Here is a 21,116-nt window from a genome sequence, read left to right on the forward strand (position 1 = left end):
ATATGATGGAGCCTAGAAATTTAAAGGTCTCTACTATTGATAGTGTGTTCTCTGGGATTGTGAGCGGAGGTAGGATGGGAGGGGTTCTCCTGAAATCTACCTGCCACCATTTCTACGAGTTCTTAAGTGTGTTCAGTTCTAGATTGTTCCAGTGGCACCACGAGGCTAGTTGTTCAACCTCCCGTCTGTATGCGGTTTCATATCAGTTGTTCTCGAATGTAGGACCAATCACTGCTGTTATCATCTGCAAAATTTCAGTTATTATTTTTAACAGATGGATCGGATTTGAGATGCAGTCATTGGTATACAGAGAGAAGAGAAGTGGTGAAAGTACACAGCCTTGGGGGGCCCCTGTGCTCATTTTACAGGTGTCTGATGTAATTTTTCCTAGCTTCACCTGCTGTTTCCTATCTGTTAGGAAGCTTGTGATCCACTTACAAATATGCTCAGGTACTGCTAGCTGATTTAGTTTGGTTAGTCAAAGAAGCTCAGTGAGGCAAGGTACATTGGCAACATAAATATACTTTAATTGCAGAACAGAAAACAGTCCACAATATGCATGAAGGCAGTCTTTTACATCCCTTTGGCTGCTGGGAGCATCTTACAGCAGCAGCTGTTCTGAGCAGCTCCAAATCTTAATGCCCACTCATTATTCCTTCCTCTTGCTTACTTTTCAGCCAGGTTAGATGCAGCCTCCCAGTTGGTGTATAACCTGGCAATCATGCTGAATCATGCCAGCTCAGTCTAGTACATGCACCTGGCAGTGGCACTCCCTCATTAGGAAGGCTAAAGTCTAGGGGGGAAGTAATTCTACAGCCACTTTGGTGATGGAAACTAACTATCAATATGCTTGAAGCTCCAATAACTGGCAACACCATTCCATAATTCATCAGTGTTGGCATTACATTATGAAGTAGCAGCAGCATTTTAAATTCAAAGGCAGAATCTGGCTACATTTGAGCTTCATCTATTATTAATGATTTTCATTCATTCATAAGAAGAATAAGAATTGGATTTATATCCCTGCTTTCTCTCCAGTAAGGAGACTCAAAAGGGCTTACAAACTACTTTCCCTTACCCCCTCCCAACAAACACCCTGTGAGAAGGGGCAGAGCTGGAACAGACATGAGTTGGACACAGGAGCCATAAGGAGTTCCAGGAAAATTGCAACAGCTATCCTAGGTCGATTCCGCCATTGGAGAATCAACCAGAAAGAAATAGTTGCTGGCAAAAGGTACTAAATATCGTCAGTTCATGTGCAAAACTCCAATAGCTTTTCAGGTAGAGTGGAAGGCAAAGCAGAACAAAGGAAAGTAAAATGCTCCTGAAACAAAACCTTTCCAATTAGTCTCTCTACCTGACAAGTTCCAGCTGCTTTAAATTAATGAAGATGATTACATACCTTCTAACAAGTGCTATGACCTTGGAAAGATAGTACACTCCTTCCCAATTAAACATAATTTCTGAATCTACTGAGTTCACAAGAAAGGAAAAGGGATTTTTACTAGGCTTTACAGCAAAAAAAAATCTTGATTCCCTCCCAACTGTTCTCTGCTGCTGGATGATTTAATTAAGCTATCCTGGGAACTGTCCTTGAGATAAGCAGTGACTGAAGGAGTGTGTACTCTGCCCCTGGCAGAGACTACAGGCTAGTTGAGGCTAGAAAATTCCTACAATATTCATAATCTCTTGACAGAAGGAGGTAGCCTTGGATTTGGCATTGAAGATGCCAAGGCATGAAGGCCTGGGACTCTTCAATGTCTTAATCAAGGCTACCTTGATGGGAGTGGTTCAGGTCTTTATGGGTATCATGACAGCCATGGAGCTGATCCAGAATATTCCAGTCTTTGCAAAAATGTAACATGGTGTATGATCAGTTGGTTTTCTCTGGAGACAAAGTGCATGGTTTGGTAGTGGGGGAATTTTCACACTTTGCCCTTTTCATGGACTGACTACTGCTTGATCAGATTCCATAGAACCTCCTCAAGTACAGGAAACAGATTATAATGGTCCATCCCAGGAATATAATAATTGAGAAGTCTCTGGAGGACTTTCCAGGAATCAAGGTTGGTGTTTCCACACAAGCCCTCTCTGGTGGACCAGTAGAATGTGGAGATTGCATGGGTGGTGAACATGATCACTCTTGAGTTTCCTCTGTCCACTTGTAGAAACCAGAACATGCCTAAATTGACTGAGCTTGCAATGAAGAAATAACTGGAATATGGTTAGTGTACGTATGGTAGAAAACTTGAAGTTAATATTACAGTGTTTTATTTCTACCGTGTGTCAGCAATGGTGGTACGGCTAGCTCACTTTATTGTCACCATTGCGCCTGTATAATGCCATCTGGTGGAGCTTTTCTGTGTTAAGAGGAATAGGATCTAAGGATGAGGACCCAGAAAAACAGATTCACTGAAACACTTTCACAAGTTTATTAGTTTAGTTTATTACATTTGATATCCTGCCCTTTCCCGGTATTGTGCAAATAATATTACTTACATTCACCACAACTTGGAATCCATGGGCATCTGTTTAAGAGCCAGTGTGGTGTAGTGGTTAGAAGGACCTTAATCTGGATAATCAGGTTTGTTTTCCTGCTCCTCCACAGGAAGCCTGCTGGGTGGCCCTGGGCTAGTCACAGTTCTCTTCAAACGCTCTTAGCCCCATCTACCTCCCAGGTTGCCTGTTGGGGCGGGAGGGCGAAAGCAACTGTAAGCCACTTTGAGCCTCTTTAAAAGGTAGAAAAAATTAGATGTAAAAATCAACTTTTCTTCTTAGTTGAGGATGTCACCACAGTGTCAAACCCTATTTGTCAAACTGCACATTGTGGCAAACACAGCTCCAATCTGTGACCACCAATGTCATTTTAGAGAAAAAGATTAGCTGTTTAAAAATAGCAATGCAGCAGCAACAAGAGATCTTGTTTCTACCCTTTTAAAATGCCCAAACAGCCTCACTGTTTCAGCTCTTGAAAAGGTGGGGGAGGGGGAGGAGAAAGAGACAAGATTGTTTGGTGCCACTACAACCATCGTTGTCTCTCATCCTCATAACAATTTCTAAAGAACTAAAACTTCCTCTAAAATAGTGCCAGCAGCCATGTCTTGGATCTGTCCTGAATGTTACTGCCACAAGAAAATAAATAAATATTTTCTTGAAGATAGCTTGCCTGGCTACACTGGCTCCATGCCCGGATGCGGAGACCTGCTGGCTCTGAAGCCTTCATAAGGTTCACAAAGAATGTATATGTTTGATTGTGCCAATGCTATACGGTTTCCCATGTGTTTGTGTCATTCTAGGATGTAATAAATGCCCCTTTAAGTTGAGTTTAGGATATGCCTGCAGCTTAGGATGTTAGTTTTGCTAGGTTCTTCAGTTAGCTTAAGGTTTGTTATTGTTAGATTTAAGAAAGCCATGCCAATAAGTTGTTGTGAAGTCTTACCTATAAGTATATGTGTTATCCTTTAAGGTTTCCCTAATGTTTAAGTTAGAAAAGTTAGTTTTGAAATTTGTGTCTGATAGTAAAAGCAATAGCCAGTTAAGGTCTGATATTAGGGGACAAGGAAGTTGGCTCTGGAATGCAGCTTAGACCAATGCCCAGCCGAGCCTTTGATAAGGACAACGACCCTCTTTGGATTTACAAATCAAATCTGCTGCCAGCACCCAAGGGTCATCCAGCCGTTGGAAGATGTGCAGGAATCACCATTGGACAGTTTGAACTTTCCTTTTGTTACAGCAAAGCAAGGCGGCAGCCTTAGGGCATCACTGAAAGGTGCAGCCACCTGATAGGAGATAGCTGGGTGTGGCAGTAAGCCCATCTGGATTTGGCAGACAATAGACGCTATCTGCTTTCCATTCAGAACCATTGCGAGATCCCGCGGGAAGGCGCCTGACAGCGAGATTTGGGTTTTCCATTCAGAAAAGTGTAACTGTATCTGTTTTGTAAACTGTTTTGTTTCATGATTGGTGTTTTGGGTGAGGGACTCGCCCCCTCCCCTCCCCTCCCCTCCCCTTTGCCCCCTTTTGAAGTTTGGGAATAAAAGTTCTTGCACTGCATTGCAAGAGCGCGATTCTCTCCTGATCGAGCTGTGACCACCATCTGCAATAAAATCCCTTTGCTTTGAAGAACGCCTGCTTCCTGCGCCTCATTAAGTTGCTGAGCTGAAACCACTTATTGTTACCTGGCAAATCGTGGTAACATGAACACTCAGCACCTGGTGCCTGTTTGTTACAGAGCACAATTCAAAGTGCTGGTGTTCATTTGCAGAGCCATACATTACTTGGGAGTGGGATATTTAATAATTATTCTCCTTTACTTTCCAGCTTGCCAATAAAGATCTTAATCTTAAGGCCTACACTCTGTGCCTCCAACTGTGAGGTGAGCTGGGGCCGCTTCCGCACATGCAGAATAATGCACCTTCAGTCCATTTTTATGACTGTTGAAAGTGGATTTTGCTATTCCACACAGTAAAATCCAGGTGCAAAGTGGATTGAAAGTGCATTATTCTGCATGTGCAGAAGCAGCCTGAGAGGTGACCAAACACAGTTCTTTCTCAACAGTAGTACCCTGAAAGTAGAATTTCCTGTCTTTGGAGGCCTGTCTGGTATCTACATTGTTAGTATTTAAGCTAACCAGACTCAAAGATTTTTGTCCATTGCTTTCTTTAACTGAACTTTCATCCCACCTTTTAGTTGTAGGTTTATGATCTTAGCTTGTATCCTCTGCCTTTTATGCTTCAGATTGTTTTATTCTGCTGAGATGCTATCGACTTATTGACTGCTGTTGTTATATATGTGAACTGGGGTGGTTTTATGGATGAGGGATTAATTTTATTGAACTTTGTTACTGTTTTATTTTCATGAGGGTAAGAAATCTCTTTTGCCCCTTAGATGGTTTAAAAAAATAATGAGTCTGAGGTCGCTCCCAACACAGACGAGTGAGTGGCTTCTCCGGACCTTCACCCGGAAGTTTGTTTGTTTGTTTGTTTGTAATTTATTTTGTACTCCATTTGTTCGTTGTCTTATGTTGTTAACCACCCAGAGCCCTTCGGGGGAGGGGCAACATATAAAATTGATAATAAAATAAATAAAAATAAAGTTTAGTTACTGTTTTATTGCTATGCTGTTTTGATTTGTATTATTTACCGTTCCATGACTTTTTTTTTAACATGATGAGCAGGTATCTGGAGAGGCAGCATAAAAATGTGCAGAGTAAATAATATATTATACCTCTATGTACAATTTTAAATTCTTATAAGCTGCTTTGTGAACCAGTCATGGATGAAAAGTAGGGTGTAAATATAAAGAAATACATAAAACCAGTGAGTGAGTCCAATTTATCCATAAATTGCATTTCTTTCTTATAAACTTCATTACATTGCTGGCTCCCAGAGATTTCACAATCAACTATCATCTCAAAATAATTTTCTGCTCAGTTGTTTCCAGTGACTGCAGTCATGTTTGCTATTAATTCCCATAACAGATCTACTAAATGCTTATCAGCAGCTTTTCTACAAGTTGCATTTAAGTATAAATACGACTTCCTAATCCCAGCAGGTTACACAGACAGGCTGGTTTGCATGGTGTTTCAAGATAACAATGATTCGTTTCTTTAGCTATGAGTTCAAAGCTTTAGATATCTTGGGATTTCTCAGTTGCAGGAAAGTAGATTTTTGATAGCTGTACAAAGAATTTACAGACATCCTGTGTGGAATGGGATGTCCTGTATTCGATTATAAGATGGAACAGGGTTGAGAAAAATGGATGTGCCATATAAAAGATGCATAAACAAGCAGTTTAACTGAACTGCTTGAAATTAAACAGGTTCAAACCCACGGAGTTCAGTGGATTCCTCTAAAGACCAGGTTTTATGTTTTAAGAGCATGGCTTCTGATGTTAGGATCCATTTTGACAATGGGGTGTCAGAATAACTTGTACATTTGCTTTTCATGCTTCCCTGAGGAAAACTGGTCTCCTCCGCCCCTTCTCTATTCAGTTATATGAACATCACATGTGAGTACATGGAGCTCTTCATAGGGAAGATACCTGTTGTTCATTTTTAGGTAGTATGAGAAATGTGTTTAGTGAATCCATGGCCACAAGTCACTCATGCCATGATTTTACCACTGGATGACAGCATCCTAAGCCATATTTTATTTATCTCAGTTGAGGTACCATTTTCAGTTTAATGTGAAATTGTATGTGAATTGAAGGATTTACATTTTTAACCCTAACTTGAATTTGCCAAACAATTTCCAGTTTGGTAATAACATTAATAGTTTGTTAAAAGCATAGCCTAGTCTTGTTTCCATTTATTTTTATTTGCTTTTACTTAAAGCATTTTATGAAGTCTTTCTACCTGATCAGGATTCCAAATATGTGTAGTTTCTAGCACAGCCCAGTAGTTTTCATTCATATCACTTGCTTAGCGGTGCAAATGGTAAAAATCCACCTTGAAAAATAAGTTCACAAGAATCAAAACAGTGATGTCCCAAAATAGAAAACCCTCTTTATATTTTAACGTATTACAATATCAGCATTTTGCTAAGGAGATGGTTGCAGCAGTGATAGGGTTAAAGCCTCTTGCTACTATTTCTTGAGCTCATGTAAACAGTCCTTATTCTGAAGGAAATGGTAAGGCATGAAATATTCATATCATTCTATGGTCCTTTCCCCACTTACCTTAAGCCCCGCGCTACTCGAGGAGCGCTACTCGCTACTCGCTGCTGCTGTCGCTACTCGCTGCTGCTGTCGCGCCCCTCAGCGCGAGGCATTCCTGGCGCTCTTTCAAAGGGCGCCTTTTGATGATCCCACGCAGAGCGGAGGGTCAGAGCGCGGGGTCGTGGGGACGCCCAGGCGCGCGCCAGGGATGCCACGTGCTGGGGATTGCGCGCAGCAACCCTCGGAAAAGGGTAAGCGGGGAAAGGGCCTATATTTGTCAGGTGTCGTAAAAGTCCATCACAAAAAAAACTAGAGACAGGGGAACCTGGGTGGCCAAGGCACAGAAAGGATGTAGGTAAGCTAAAGGCAAGTGGTCCAAAGCCACAGTAGTGAAGGAAGAGGGAGCACAACTGAAAACATAGAAATAAACAGAAGCCTGAGGAAAGGGTAGGACTGAGATGTCTTACAGAGATCTGGAAAAATGAGGACAAAAGAGTCTGGGATTTTCGAGGGGAAAAAAAAAGCTAATGAGAGGCTTCCTGTTGATACAAGAGTTGGTATGTTGTTCTCAAGAAGGAAGAGAAAAATCCATTCAGACTGGCTTAGGGGTTCAGGAGCCCCCTAGTAAAAAATAACACACACTGAGGAACACCTCAGATGATGAAGAAGTTCTTTCAGGGAGAGCTCTGAATATTGTCAAGGTAGGTGGTCCTGTTAGCTGGTGGAAGGAGGCAAATAAACTGATAAGGGAAGCTAGAGGACTCTAGATCACTGAGTCCAAAGGGCACAGGCCTGACACATCTGGTACAAGCAAATTCTGCCAGATGAGACTTTTCTGTTTATGCAGCACATCATATGAGAAAGAAAACATTCTAAATGAAGCTAGCCAGATGAGCTCAGTATGACATTTACTGTTTTCCTGATTAAAGATTAATGTACAACATACAGGTTTATTGCCATGTTTCTGTGTGGTGAACTGGAGTTCATTTCTGCTGATAAGTATCTTACCAAGCTCACTTTGATAAAGCAGAATAATAGAAACTTGATAGATTTTGTTAATTTTTTTCCTTTCCATTTCCAATAAAGGCATCCATGTTGCATTGAGACTAATGTTAGTTTCATATCTTGGTGTCCACTGTAGCATTTTTGTGGACATTTTGTCACGATCCTATGAAAACCTGTTAAGGGGTCAGTTTTTCCCCTTGTTCTTGCCATGGATCTTTGGGGTGGGCCAGGAAGTCTGTCTTGTTTTTCTTTTTTTCTTTGAGCGTGCAGATGCTTTCTCACCTTCTAGCTGAGCAACACCCGTCTTATCTAAGGGGTGACAATTAAGATCGCACTTTGCTTAGTATGAGCAGCAGTGGTGTAGGAGGTTAAGAGCTCGTGTATCTAATCTGGAGGAACCGAGTTTGATTCTCCGCTCTGCCGCCTGAGCTGTGGAGGCTTTTCTGGAGGATTCAGATTAGCCTGTACACTCCCACACACGCCAGCCGGGTAACCTTGGGCTAGTCACAGTTCTCAGAGCTCTCTCAGCCCCACCCACCTCACAGGGTGTTTGTTGTGAGGGGGGAAGGGCAAGGAGATTGTAAGCCCCTTTGAGTCTCCTACAGTAGGCTGACCAGACGTCCCGCTTTTGGCGGGACCGTCCCGCCTTTAAACAACTTGTCCCGCCTTTAAACAACTTGTTCTTCAAATGGTCACGATTTTTGGGAGGCTGCCGCACTGCCTTCTGGGGCGCAAGGCAGTGCGGCAGCCTCCCACGTGCCCAGCTGCAGGAGCGCATGCGCATGTGGCCACAGGAGCGCACGGCCTTCTGATGCGGCCGCCTCCCCCGTCCCAGATCACAAAGGTGACCATCTGGTCACCTTATCCTACAGGAGAGAAAGGGGAGATATAAATTCAAACTTCTTCTTCTTCTTCTTCAAACTCTATGTTGCTAGTTACTTCACCCTGCTGAGATTCCAAGGGATGGGGTTGGAAGGGAAGGATTATTAACCCAGAATTGCTGTATTGACATTAGTTCCAGCAAAGAATGGGTTGTGGTTGTATGCTATCAATCCTGTTCAATAAACTGATTTCCGCACCCAAGAGTTATTGAAGGTGAATTCTGCACAGCAAAAATAAAACGTCTTTAGGATAGTTTAAGAAGTGTTTTGGGGAAGAAGTTCACACAGCTTCAAAACGTTCTAGTTCTCTCAACCATATTTTTTGAAAATTGCTAAACTCGAGATGTTTTCCCCCCAACCCAGGTTGAAGACATTTCCTGCCTGCTGAGGGAACAAAAGCAGCCAGGAAATGCTTTATTTCTTCTGTTCTAACCTGTTACTTTCATTTTCGCTGCCTGCACCCGCTGTTACAGTGGTGGCGAACCTATGGCACAGGTTCCAGAGGTGGCACTCAGAGCCCTCTCTGGGCACGTGCAAGCAGAATGCCCCCTCACATCTAGGCTGGCCTGGGCCACTGGGTTCGATTATTAGCATTAGACCCAAGACCTAGTTTTGGGGAAGCAGTGTAGGTAACCCTGTTAAGTGCTGTTAAACCCCACTGATTTTTATGCGAACTAAAGCATGATCCTTTACCTGGGAGTAAGCTCAGTTGCTGGCAATGGGGCTTGCTTCTGAATAAACCCTCCTAGGTTGGAAGAGTTGCACGGTTGCTTCAAAGCAAAGCCACCGACTACCACCAAGCTTACTCCTGAGTAACGCACGCCTCGGAGCTAAACGTTTTTTCTAAATTAAAACCTCAGTATTCAGGTTAAATTGCCGTGTTGGCACTTTGCGATAAATAAGTGGGTTTTGGGTTGCAATTTGGGCACTAAGTCTCAAAAAGGTTCGCCATCACTGCGCTATTGTGTGTGCTGCAGCAGAGATTCGCCACAGAGGTTTTCTCAGCTTGCAGCTCATCTACACACAATTTCTGTGTAAAGTTTTTTGTTTGTTTTGCTTAGTGATCCCGTACATGTGTTTTTTTTTCCTTTTTATTTTGAGGGGGATGTCTGCGAAGCTACGGCAACATGATTAGAGAAGCTGCAGTAAGTACCTTATTTGTGATGCAGTAGCTTTGTAAACATTCCTCTGATTCCCAAAGTTAGCAATAAGAATATACTTTGCTGAAACAGCTCCAACTGGATGATGGTGATTTAAGCCATAGCATGGCATTGGTTGCACATACACTGGCACAACCCTTCCACCACTTCCAATGCAGGTCCCCTCCCACCCCCCTGGACTGCACAGTAGAACATTTTCTTTTGCTTTTCTTATTTTCTTTGTCGGAATGACAAATACTTTTGTATTACATATAATTTTTTTGCTCATGTTCTTGGTTTCTTCATGTGAGCAAAAAAAATTGCAGTGTATTTGTGAGCAAAAAAAATGCAGTGTATACCTTAAATAAACAAATGTCAGAGGAGGTATAATGTGCATGCACATGAATTCACATAATATGAGAAAGCAAAACTAACCAGAAATTCTGTAACATTATTCTTGAATAACTGCGTTGTAATCAGCGGTGGGATCCAACCAGTTCTCACCACTTCTCTAGAAGTGGTTACTAATTTTTTTCTGAGTGCCAAGAGCACTAAAGCAACCTCTCTGCCCAATAGGAACTGGAGGTGCGTGTGTGCAGCGGCGCCACCATTGGAACCTGTTATTAAAATTTTTTGATCCCACCACTGGTTGTAATATAATGAAATATTGGTTAGAATGGCTCATATTTCTTATTATAAGAAAGTTATACAGATCTTCCCACCATGGAGGGCAATTGTGACAGAAGCACAAGTGTGAAGAGGAAACTAGGTGTCTGGCTTTTTGGAGTAAAACTTAATACAGGTAATAATTTTACAATCCATCTTTAAGCAATATAACTAAAGTTGCTTAATCAAGTTCTGTAAAAGAGGTTGTGTAGGCTTGCTCATCTTCCTGCCTGTGACATGCAAAAGTTCAGTTGTTTAAAGATTGTCTTAACAAACATCTGGCAGATTGATACTGTTTAAAGACATCAATGTGGATATAAATTACACTGAGCTATAAAAAGTACCATATAATATCTAGTTGTGTAATATATCCTGTTAATTTTTAGTTAAGAAAAAAAATTCTTTCTTAATGACATGCCTTTCACCCTATAGAGTTCATGACCATGAAAGGTAATGATGGACTTGTGGAATGAAGAAATTCCCTACCCACCCCCAGCTTGCATTGGCACTGCTTACCATGCCTTCTTCAGTTTCCACTGCCTGCTTGATCTTTCACCGCCCCCCTCCACTGATCCTTCTCCTTGCATTGTCCCTACTATTCCCCTTGCAGATTCAGAATCTTCCCACCCCATCTTCTCTGTTCCCTCTCTCCAGCCACCCACTTTTCCTCTCTGCCACTTGCCTGCCTACCCGTTCACTCTTGCATTCCTGTCCAGTGTAGAAAAATGGGAAGGGAAGTGAGCAAGCAGAAAAAGCAAGCTAGAGTTGGCCACAGCCTTTACCTTCTTGCCTGCTTGAGATGACCATTGTCGCAAGGATTTTAAGCTGTCTCTGGCTATGGCAACACAATGTACCACCCAAACTCTCAGTTCTTTCACTCCCATGTCTGTCATGCACTAACATCACTCTTTACTTTTGGGGGAAGATTCAGTCTACAAATATGTTTTGTAACAAACTGTATTTTTCTGCAAACCTAAAGTCATAGAGTTGGAAGAGACCAAGGTCCATCGGGTCCAATCCCCTGTCATGCAGGTATATACAATCAAAGCACTCCTGACATTTGACTATCCAGCCTCTTTTTAAAAACCTCCATAGAAAGAGACTCCACCACTCTCTGAGGTAGCGTATTCCATTGTCGAACAGCCCTTACCATAATGAAGTTCTTCCTAATGTTTAGGTGAACTTTCTTTCCCTGTCCTTAAACCCAGTAATCCTTGTCTGAGGTGGATTCCACATGGGCCAAAAACAGCGGTGTGAAAATGGTGTAAACCCTTTTACACTGTTTTCACACCACTGTTTTTGGCCCATGCAGAATCCGCCTGAGTCTCTGGAGCATCAGAAGACAGGCTTGTTCCATCTTCAACATGACACTCCTTCAAATATTTAAAAAACCTGGGGCTGCACTGTGCAGATATGGGAGTCACACTTGGCTATTACATATAAAGATAGCTATCACTCACGTGCGCTTCTATAAATAGAGGTAGCATTTCTCTGAATGTTAGAAGCTGAGGCCGCAGCATAAGCTGTCATCTTTCTGCTATGCTAGTCCTTCCCTAAAAGTATCCGGCTTGCACCAGTTGAAAATGTAATGCTGTGCTAATTAATTTTAGCCTGACAAGTCTTAGAAGCAAGCCTTTATTGGCATAGAGCCTGACAAGTCAAGTAATTTTTTAATGTTTAAAAGGTGTACAAATACATGCTAAAAACGACAAAATCTTTTCTTACTGCTGAAATTAAGCTGTTAACTAATAGACCCATCAACTATCACCTTCATGAAGGCTTCTTGTGTGTAGCCCACCAGCTAATTATAGCTTGTTACATGTTTGACAGCTCTTCTGCTTTTCGGCTCCACACAAAGCCAAGAGATTTATCACACTTCTGATAAGCTATTATCAGAGGGTCACTGTGGTGTAGTGGCTAAGAGTGCTGGACTCTGATCTGGAGAACTGGGTTTCATTCCCCGCTCCTGCACGCGAGTGATGGACCCAGTCTGATGAACTGGATTTGTTTCCCTGCGCTTACACATGAAGTCTGTTGGGTGACCTTGGCCTAGTCACAGTTCTCTCAAAACTCTCTCAGCCTCAAGGTGTCTGTTGTGGGGAGAGGAAGGGAAGGAGTTTGTAAGCCTCTTTGAAACTTCTTACAGGAGAGAAAGGTGGGGTATAAATCCAAATTACTCTTCCTCCTCCTCTTCTATTTGGAGCTGGTAAGCTGAATTCTTCATCTTGGATCAGGCTTCCTTTTGCCACATACGTTTTGGCTTATGTTCTGAACACAAACTAATTCGTACTCATTCCTAGAAATGAATTTGCAGCATTTCTAGGTTATATTTATTTATTGTGCCTTTAGTGCATGTTGATATTTAGGCCCTAGAAACAGGAAAAATAAATTGGACTGAATGCACGAATTTGGCTGCATTAGAAAGAGAGGTAAGTGATTGGAAATCTAGTGCCCTTCTCAGACAAGCAGTGTTTAAAAGAAATTTGTGAATGAATGGAAATAATGAACCTAGTCTATAGTAAAGACCATTCAAATAATTTGAATTCTATGCCGATAAAGGCTTGCTTCTCTTTCTGCCAAATAATTTGAAGGAGCATTTTGAAAGACTTAACAGCAACAAAAAAAAGGCTAAGAAAAATATATTTTACCAGTATTATTTTAACACATTTTAACCACCTTTTTCTTAGTGCATTCCTTCTACCTCACTCCATTTGGTTCCTTTCCGTTCCCTTATCTCCTGATCTATTCTGTACACCCGCTTTTCCAAACAATATTTTGTTATTATATTCTTTGTAATACACGAGACTGTTTAAAAATAACAAAAAAGGAAAAGGCACCTCTTTTTTTATTTTAAGATGAAAATGCTGACCTTACATGCCTTCATGCAGCAGCAGGGACTTTTTCTTAGGGTGGGGTTAACAAGAGAGAGTTCATAAGTGACAGGTTTGGCTTTGTTAAACATTAGCTTTGCAGGAGGTGGAGTTTATTATACATGAACATAACCCACAGAGGCCAAGGCAAGGTCCAAGGGGAATAGGACCTCCTGGCACATAATTTGTTACTTTAACCATTTGGCACTGCTTTAGCTGAGTGAATATCCAGCTCCATCTTCAGACATTCACCAAGCCACATTACCGCAGCACTCCACTACTATTAAACATCTCAGAAAAGAAGGGACAAGAGAACCATCCTCTCTTTGTAAGTAATGCTTTTTAGTATTTTTACTTTACCTATACTGTGCAGTGTTAGAGACTAGAACAAAGTAAAGGCAGCCACTGATGAGAGGAGTTGTTTATTTTTTCTTCAGCTGTGATTAATTCTACAAAACTAATTTATTGGGAGACCTAAAAAGATTATCCCTCTAGACACTTACAAAACAAGCACACTCTATAGTAGTATTCTTGATATTCCAGTGCACTTCTTTTAACTCTTTGTGAGGAGTGTCTCATATAGTTTTGTTTTTTTTTAAATCACAAGAATTACTGTCAGGTTTTTATGGATTGTTTCAAAAATCTTCATTTCATTCTGATTTTTTAAAATACCCTTGGAGATAATAACAGTATGTTCCTTTAAGCCCCATGTTGGTTTATAATTTAATTTTCCTAAGAGATTCAATTATCTCGTTAGATATAAACAGCATCTGAAAGCTGCAGATATACACAAATGAACGGAGAGGTTGGCACGATGGCTGCAACAGATCATGTTTCTGAGACTGAAAGTAAAAGGTAAGTATTTTTTCCTGCCTTTTCCATTATCAACAGATGAGTTCATCTTTTGTGGGTTTCTTGTATGTGCGTGTATGATTTGCTGGCTCATGCATGGGGTATAGGAGATACATTAACATTGAGTTAAAATCGCTTGCAGTATCCCCGTTTCATTAATTTATCTTAGATAGATATGTAATAATACGTACTGACTTCTTGGTAGATTTTACCTCGGTCCACAATGCCTTCTGTTGTCAATGTGGTAGCTTCTTTTGTTATGTTCTTGACTGCTTTTTGACAAGCCTCTGGGTTTTGTAACAGAGACATCCTGTTTTCTCGATATCTTGTCCTGTTATAGTACGTATTTGTTTCATGTTGCGTTGAGCAATTCTTGAGGTAGAGCTGCTTGTTTTTCATTTCTTCATCATGATCCATTTGTGTGCTCATTTTTTAAATGATGTAGACTTTATAATTGCGGGATGGCTGTGACTTCAACAGTTGCAGTTCTTCTGACCACCCCATTTGCCGTTGTGAAGCTGTGCCTGTTAAATCTCTGTCTGACTTAAACACACAAAGCCTGTTGGATATATGTATGAAAGGGAGCACTGCCAGGTTTGGGGGCGTTCTCTTACCAAATGCGGACAAGTCTGGAATAATGCATGGATTCTAATTGGAATTAATAGCAAACATTTGGGCCATCTGTGCCCTGTAATGAGGAAGGCATTGTTGGTTTTACTTTAATAAATATTTGAGCTGAGCAAATGGCCTTATGGATACTGTATAATGAAATAACCAGATGATGCAAGTCTTTATATGTATGTTAGAAAGAAACCAAACTCAAATAGCGTGAGAGAAACTAGGAAGGCAATATTGGTATCAGGTTGCATGTTGTTTCATAAGCTACTGAAATCTAGACTTTATCCTCCATTTGGTCTGAAAGATTACTTTCTTTGCAAGCAGCACTGAATTTTAGAATGCCCTGTTTTCTAATCTAGTGGAATTTTTCTTCAGTTTTGTGGGAGGCATTACATTAGGATCTGGGAGCCACAGGTTCAAATCCCACTCTGCTACAGAATCTCACTGAGCAACCCTGGGGAAGTCATACACTCTTAATCTAACCTGCCTCAAAGGGTTGCTGTGAGGCTAAAAAAGTGGAGAGGCAAATTATTATTTTTTTATTATTATTATTTATTATATTTATAAACCGCCCTCCCCCGAAGGGCTCAGGGCGGTGAACAAACGGTAGATCGAGCCCAATAAAATCAGTAGTCATTAAATAACGGCTCTATATATAGTTAAAACCAACCCCATTAAAATGCAGCGTTCTAACGTCAGGTATATCGATGGCGTCCTACTAATACATCCCCTAAAATGATGTAAATTACTTTGGATTTCCATTGGGGAAAAAGGCAGGGTATAAATTAAACCTAAATAAATCATGCAAAGAGGATAATATCCTGTATTTTAAGTTAAATTTTATGCATACACTATAGAGCGGTGGTGGCGAACCTATGGCACGGGTGTCAGAGGTGGCACTCAGAGCCCTCTCTGTGGGCATGGCAAATAGAGTTTCCCCACACAAAACATCTAGGCTGGCCTGGGCTGCTGGGCTCGATTATTAACATTAAACCTAAGACCTAGTTTTGGGGAAGCAGTGTAGGTAACCCTGTTAAGCGCTGTTAAACCCCACTGATTTTCATGCAAAGAACTAAAGTGCAATCCTTTACCTGGGAGTAAGCTCGGTTGCTGTCAATGGGGCTTGCTTCTGAGTAAACCCTCCTAGGGTCATGATTCACCCGTTGGAAGAGTTGCACGGTTGCTTCAAAGCAAAGCCACCCACTACCATCAAGCTTACTCTTGAGTAACACATGCCTCGGAGCCAATCGTTTTTTCTAAACTAAAGCCTCAGTATTTGGATTAAATTGCCGTGTTGGCACTTTGCGATAAATAAGTGGGTTTTGGATTGCAATTTGGGCACTTGGTCTCGAAAAGGTTCGCTATCACTGCTTTAGAGTATGGAATAAATTGCCATTGCATACCGTACCCTCATTCTAAATGTGTTGGAGGTTCCAGATTTCCACCAGATAAACAAAGTAAAAGAAATAACTGATGACCTTAACACTAAGGAAATGCAACATGAGCTGTCTTATATTTTTAGTATATCCTGTGTGGTTTAAATACCTCCTTCCTCCCTCATTTTAGTCTCACAGCAGCCCTATTAAGCAAGTTAGCCTGAGAGAAACTAGCGTAGGGATACCAGCCTCCAGCTGGGACTTGGGAATCCCTCGGAATTACAGCTAATCTTCAGACTATAGTTCCTATTGAGAAAATGGTTGCTTTGAAGGCTGGACTGTGGCATTGGAGCCCACTAAGATCACTGTCCTTCTGAGACTCCACTCCAAAGTTTCCAAGAGTTTCCCAATCTGGATATGGCAACTCTGTCCTCTGACTCCCCACCAGTAGCCAGGAAGCACCTGGAAGCCCCATAGCTGGCCAATGGTCAGTTCAGAATGAGGTAAAGATAAACATGACCCCCTTCTCACCCCTTCCCCTCCCCTTTTCCCATCTTCTTTCCTTTTAAAATAATTTTCCTCTCTTTCTTGAGTTTCATTTCGCCACCTCTCCCTCACTCCACTCGCTGATCCTTTCTGCAAGGCCTTCACTTGAACCAAATTACCTTGTGGTAAAGGGAGAGAGACAGGCATTGACTGTTTGATGGCTCATGGTTTTATGTCAATTATGTTTTAGATGTGATGTATTGTAGAGTAGTTTTAACTCTGTATTGTTTTATCTGAGTTTGTAAATCGCCCTAAGCCTTTCAGGGGAGGGAAATGAAAAAAATTCTAATGAATAAATAAATAATCTGTAAAATAAATTGAAGAAAGATTTTGGGAACCAGAATTGGGAAAGAAAGGCATACTACCGGAATCTGTGTTAGGAGGAGACGAACAGGAAGGAAAATATGGCAAGAGAGAATCCCTGAGTAGAGTTGAGCAGGTCTGTGATAAAGGAATCGCCTATAACAAAAGTAAATGGGGTTGGGCAGAATGCTTTCTAGGCCAGGGCATAGCTGAGCTGGTCCTTGTTGAGGCCTTCTCCTTTGTAGGTAATGGGCAATGGTGGGTTTGAGGCCCATCTTCTGTGCCATCCTGGTTCCAGTATGAGCTGTAAACTCTCGAGAATGCAAGGAGGTTTTTGAATTTGTCCCATATAGATGTCGGTTTTTGAAAGTTTGGAGGGCGGAATTTTTAAAAACACACATTGTTGACTTGACATCTTTTTTTACAATGTAGTTTCTAGAAACAATGACAAAAATGTATCAAGAATGACCTGCAATTTATTATTATTTTGCATCATATCTGCCTTAAGGGAGTTTTAATGTATATTTTAAAGGCCATTTACGCACAGGGCTTCTCCACGCAGCAAACCTACCTTTTCATTGGGACAGATTTTCAATTATGCAGCATATTTGCTACATTATCCAGTTGTGGTTGTCACTTACACAATGATCCCAACGCCGCTGCGCTTTTGATGGACAAAAGCACGAATCTTCCCGATTTAGGCAAACCCCCACCTTTTCTTCCAATTTGCTGGGAATCCAAACTTGCACAAGTGCCCCACGCCTGCCTTGGGTTCTTTTTACTCTTCCTTCCTACTTTTTCCCTCCCATGATGCCCTTTCCCTCCATCCAGAATGGAGGGGCCATTACTTGACTCTCCTTGTGCTCATGCGCTGGCAACCTATAAGAAGGTGTAGGTTCAGATGAGTTTGTTCAACTGCAGGCATTTTTTAAAACACACACACACACACACATTTTTTAAAACACACACACGATTGACATAATGGGGACTAGTCAAAAAGCTGTGCAGAAAAAGGGAGGAAATAGTGGAGAATGGGGTGTGGGTAATTGATCTCTTGACGCCCCAGGGGAAAAAAGCTTCGGAATGAAATGCTACAAACCTGCGGGGAGTCGTTAGTGCGTAAATGGCCAAAAATGTTCTCATTCAAAATCTGAATAAAATCTATTCATGTGCTTTTTAGCAGTGAAAAAAAGAAAAACAAAGAAAAACCCAATATGGTCAGCCCACTTACAATGGTAAGCCATCTACATACTGAACTTTAATCAATGATCACAAATATAAGTCCCATGCACATGTGGTACTGATTTATTCTTAACCGCAGTTAAGAGATTGGCTGAGGGTTCTTGTTCGCCAGAGGCCCCCAAACTTTTTAGACCATCAACCCCTTCGTGGAATCATTGATCCCTCATTGACCCCCAGGCATGTTTAATAAATAAATAAAGAAATAGCAATATGCTTATGAAACATGCCTCTACAAAACATTTACTACCACATCCAAAATATATTGAAATAAAGAGTATGAAGGTATAAAATAGCAGCAATTGTGATTATGTAATTAATATCCCAGGCGCTGCACTCCACCTGGCAATCAAATTTTATTTTTAAAAACAAAAGTGGAATTGCAAAAGCGAAGCATATGATGCCATTTGTGATTTGGGTTGGTTTGAAGTGTTCGCAGGCATGAGAAAACTGTGAATATTAGAATTAATACTGAGGAAAAACATTCTGGAATTGCATCCCAGGTTAAATAATGAACCATTCTACAAAGGTAAGTTGAAAATTTGATGGAGAGAGCTAAGAGTTAGCCTGAGATCTGAAAAATCCCATTGGATGGATAAAAGATGGTCAAGACATGTAGTGTATAACAATGTGTAATGTCTTTTCAGGGCTACATACCAGCCATGCATCAAAAAGTTGTAATTTAAATGTATTGTATCATTTTATGTATTTTTATTTCTTGTACAAAATGTCAGTTTTTGACCCCAAAGTTCATAATCGTCCCTGGTGTTTATCAGTTATGACCTTTTTGACCCCTAGGCATTTATCGACCTCTTGGATAGTCCCATCAACCCCCAAGGGTTGGTATCGACCACTTTTGAGACCCCTGTCATACTCTCTTCCCTTTGTTTCTGGTTTTTTGTGGAAAAGTGGAGGGGGCAGGGGCAGAGCGAGGGGGAACTGCGCCCAGGGCATGTGTGCGCCCTGCGTCCTCACCCCGCAACGCCTCTGCAGGGGCACACGCCCGGTGCTTCGCACTCCCCCTGCCACTGGGGTGGGGACATGTTTTTGATCTCCTAACCACAATTTAGGTAGGTTTCCCAACTGCAAGATGGAGCTTGGAGTTCTCCCACAGTTACCACAGAGTATGGAACTTAGTTTTTCTGGAGAAAAGGGTCATCCCTGATCCACTTTCTTCCTTCCCCAAACTCTGACACCATCCCCAAACCTCCAGGATTTTCCCAACTGAGGTGACAACACTAAATGTGGTCATCATATTTCTGCATTGGGCCATTGGGTCCAATATTTAAATATTGTGTATAAATAAGTCCCAAACATGCTGTCCATGTAGCACTTGGATAAAAACCAACAAACCAACAACTAAAATTCTGTAATGAAGAAAGCCACAGTCTGCAACCATTTGATAAGTTGTATAAATTTTGCAAACTACATTTCATGCAGTTTTGCAAGGTCTGCTTTTCACATGTGTCTGTATAACATAAACACTGACTAATACTTAAACCACAAGTACTGACTGTTTTCAGTCTAGGCACAGGAGATAGAGAATATCAGCCACAAGCATAAACATTTCAGAAATAAGTGTGTTCCACTTGATCTCTGCCAGGACCAAGGTTGCCAAAAGACAGGTTTTTCCTGGAAGGACACACTAAATAAATTCCTGTGTACAATAGAACCAACGTTGCGGGAATCTTCTTAGTTTTAGAACTAAGGAATGTTAATTCAACTATCAGGACATTAGAGTTTTAACATTGTTAAAAGGGGTGGTGGTGGTGGTGTTCTAATTACTTATTTGATAAAGTGTTGTTGACAGGTTTTCTGTAACTAGAGGAAAACTCAGCGGGACAGCTAATAAGCAACAAATTCACAGTCTTTAAATTGGAGTTACTTTTTCAGTACAGTGTGACTCCAGACAACCAGGCTGATATTTAGTGGCTCCAGGATTGTTGTGATAGAACTTACACTTTCAAGATATTCCCTTATATTAGTCTAGTCTAGTGTGTTAATTTGAAGACTGTCCCTAAGGTAGGCAGTTTAATCAGTTTGAAGTGCTTGCATGAAGCTGTTGGAGTTGCTTCTTAGAATACAGCTGTCTGAAATACTCATTATTTTTTTGGTCTCTATTCTGGAACCCAGAAACATTACAAGGATGACATAATCTTCTTGTTAAAGAATGATATGTGTGACTAGAAAATGCTGTCACCAAGGAAACTGAGGAACTGAGATAACCCTGCTGCAAGAGCCGGTGACAGTTTGCCAGGCTGAGGTGAAAGGGGCAGTTGGACATGAATACCACCCCTGCCGAAACTGTTTGGTGCAGCAGGCATTGCACTTCGCCACTAGACTGAGATAACCCTGGTTGCAGTGGTGGGATTCAGCAGGTTCGCACCACTTTGGCAGAACTGGTTGTTAAAATGGTGCTTGTAAACAACCAGTTGTTAAATTATTTGACTCCCACCACTGGAACTGGTTGTTAAATTATTTGAGTTCCACCACTGGTTGGTTGGCCTGGGGATTACACAGGGAGATGGAGGTGTTCTCCTTGAGCAGGCTAAAGAGCCAGCCACAGGAGCGAGGAGGAGGAGCAAATTCAGCATGGTGCACAGAGCCATGCATGCACAGGCAGGACTTAAAGAGACAGTGCAGCACTATCTAAGGAAGGCAGAGGGAGAGGGAGTTGATCCCTCCCACCACTGTGAGGGGAAAGGCAGGATGTTACAATATCCTGTTTGCTGCCCTGAGTTAAACTCCAATCAGGACAGGATGGGATAAAAATAGTAAATAAATAAATAAATTTAGAACAAAGGAATAAGTTACTGTTGACCTGCCTGCTTTCTGGCTGACCTGGTCTATAGAGTGGAGGCCCCTGCATAATATAGCCCACTATTCTCACCCCAGTGAGTCCTGCAGCTCCACCAATTCAGCTCTGACAGGGATCACAATAAGTACTAGATAGTGTCATGGATC

General features: G+C 41.5%; 1 protein-coding gene across 3 annotated transcripts in view; it reads left to right on the forward strand.

The window, feature by feature from the left end:
- The first annotated feature begins 13,371 nt into the window (after positions 1 to 13,371).
- Positions 13,372 to 21,116, forward strand: part of ABCB1 (ATP binding cassette subfamily B member 1) — a 59,468-nt gene continuing 51,723 nt past the window's right edge. For 2 of the 3 annotated variants that reach the window (XM_048510753.1, XM_048510755.1), the window contains exons 1-3: positions 13,527 to 13,546; positions 13,976 to 14,073; positions 18,094 to 18,148. In XM_048510753.1, coding sequence (XP_048366710.1) covers positions 14,012 to 14,073; positions 18,094 to 18,148 — 117 coding nt within the window. In that variant the 5' untranslated portion in view covers positions 13,527 to 13,546; positions 13,976 to 14,011. Of the gene's footprint in view, positions 13,547 to 13,975; positions 14,074 to 18,093; positions 18,149 to 21,116 lie in introns of all 3 variants that reach the window. The other variant, XM_048510754.1, reaches the window with a different exon arrangement.

The sequence above is a fragment of the Sphaerodactylus townsendi genome, linkage group LG11 (genome assembly GCF_021028975.2).
Source record: "Sphaerodactylus townsendi isolate TG3544 linkage group LG11, MPM_Stown_v2.3, whole genome shotgun sequence".
NCBI classification, from domain to species: Eukaryota; Metazoa; Chordata; class Lepidosauria; order Squamata; family Sphaerodactylidae; genus Sphaerodactylus; species Sphaerodactylus townsendi.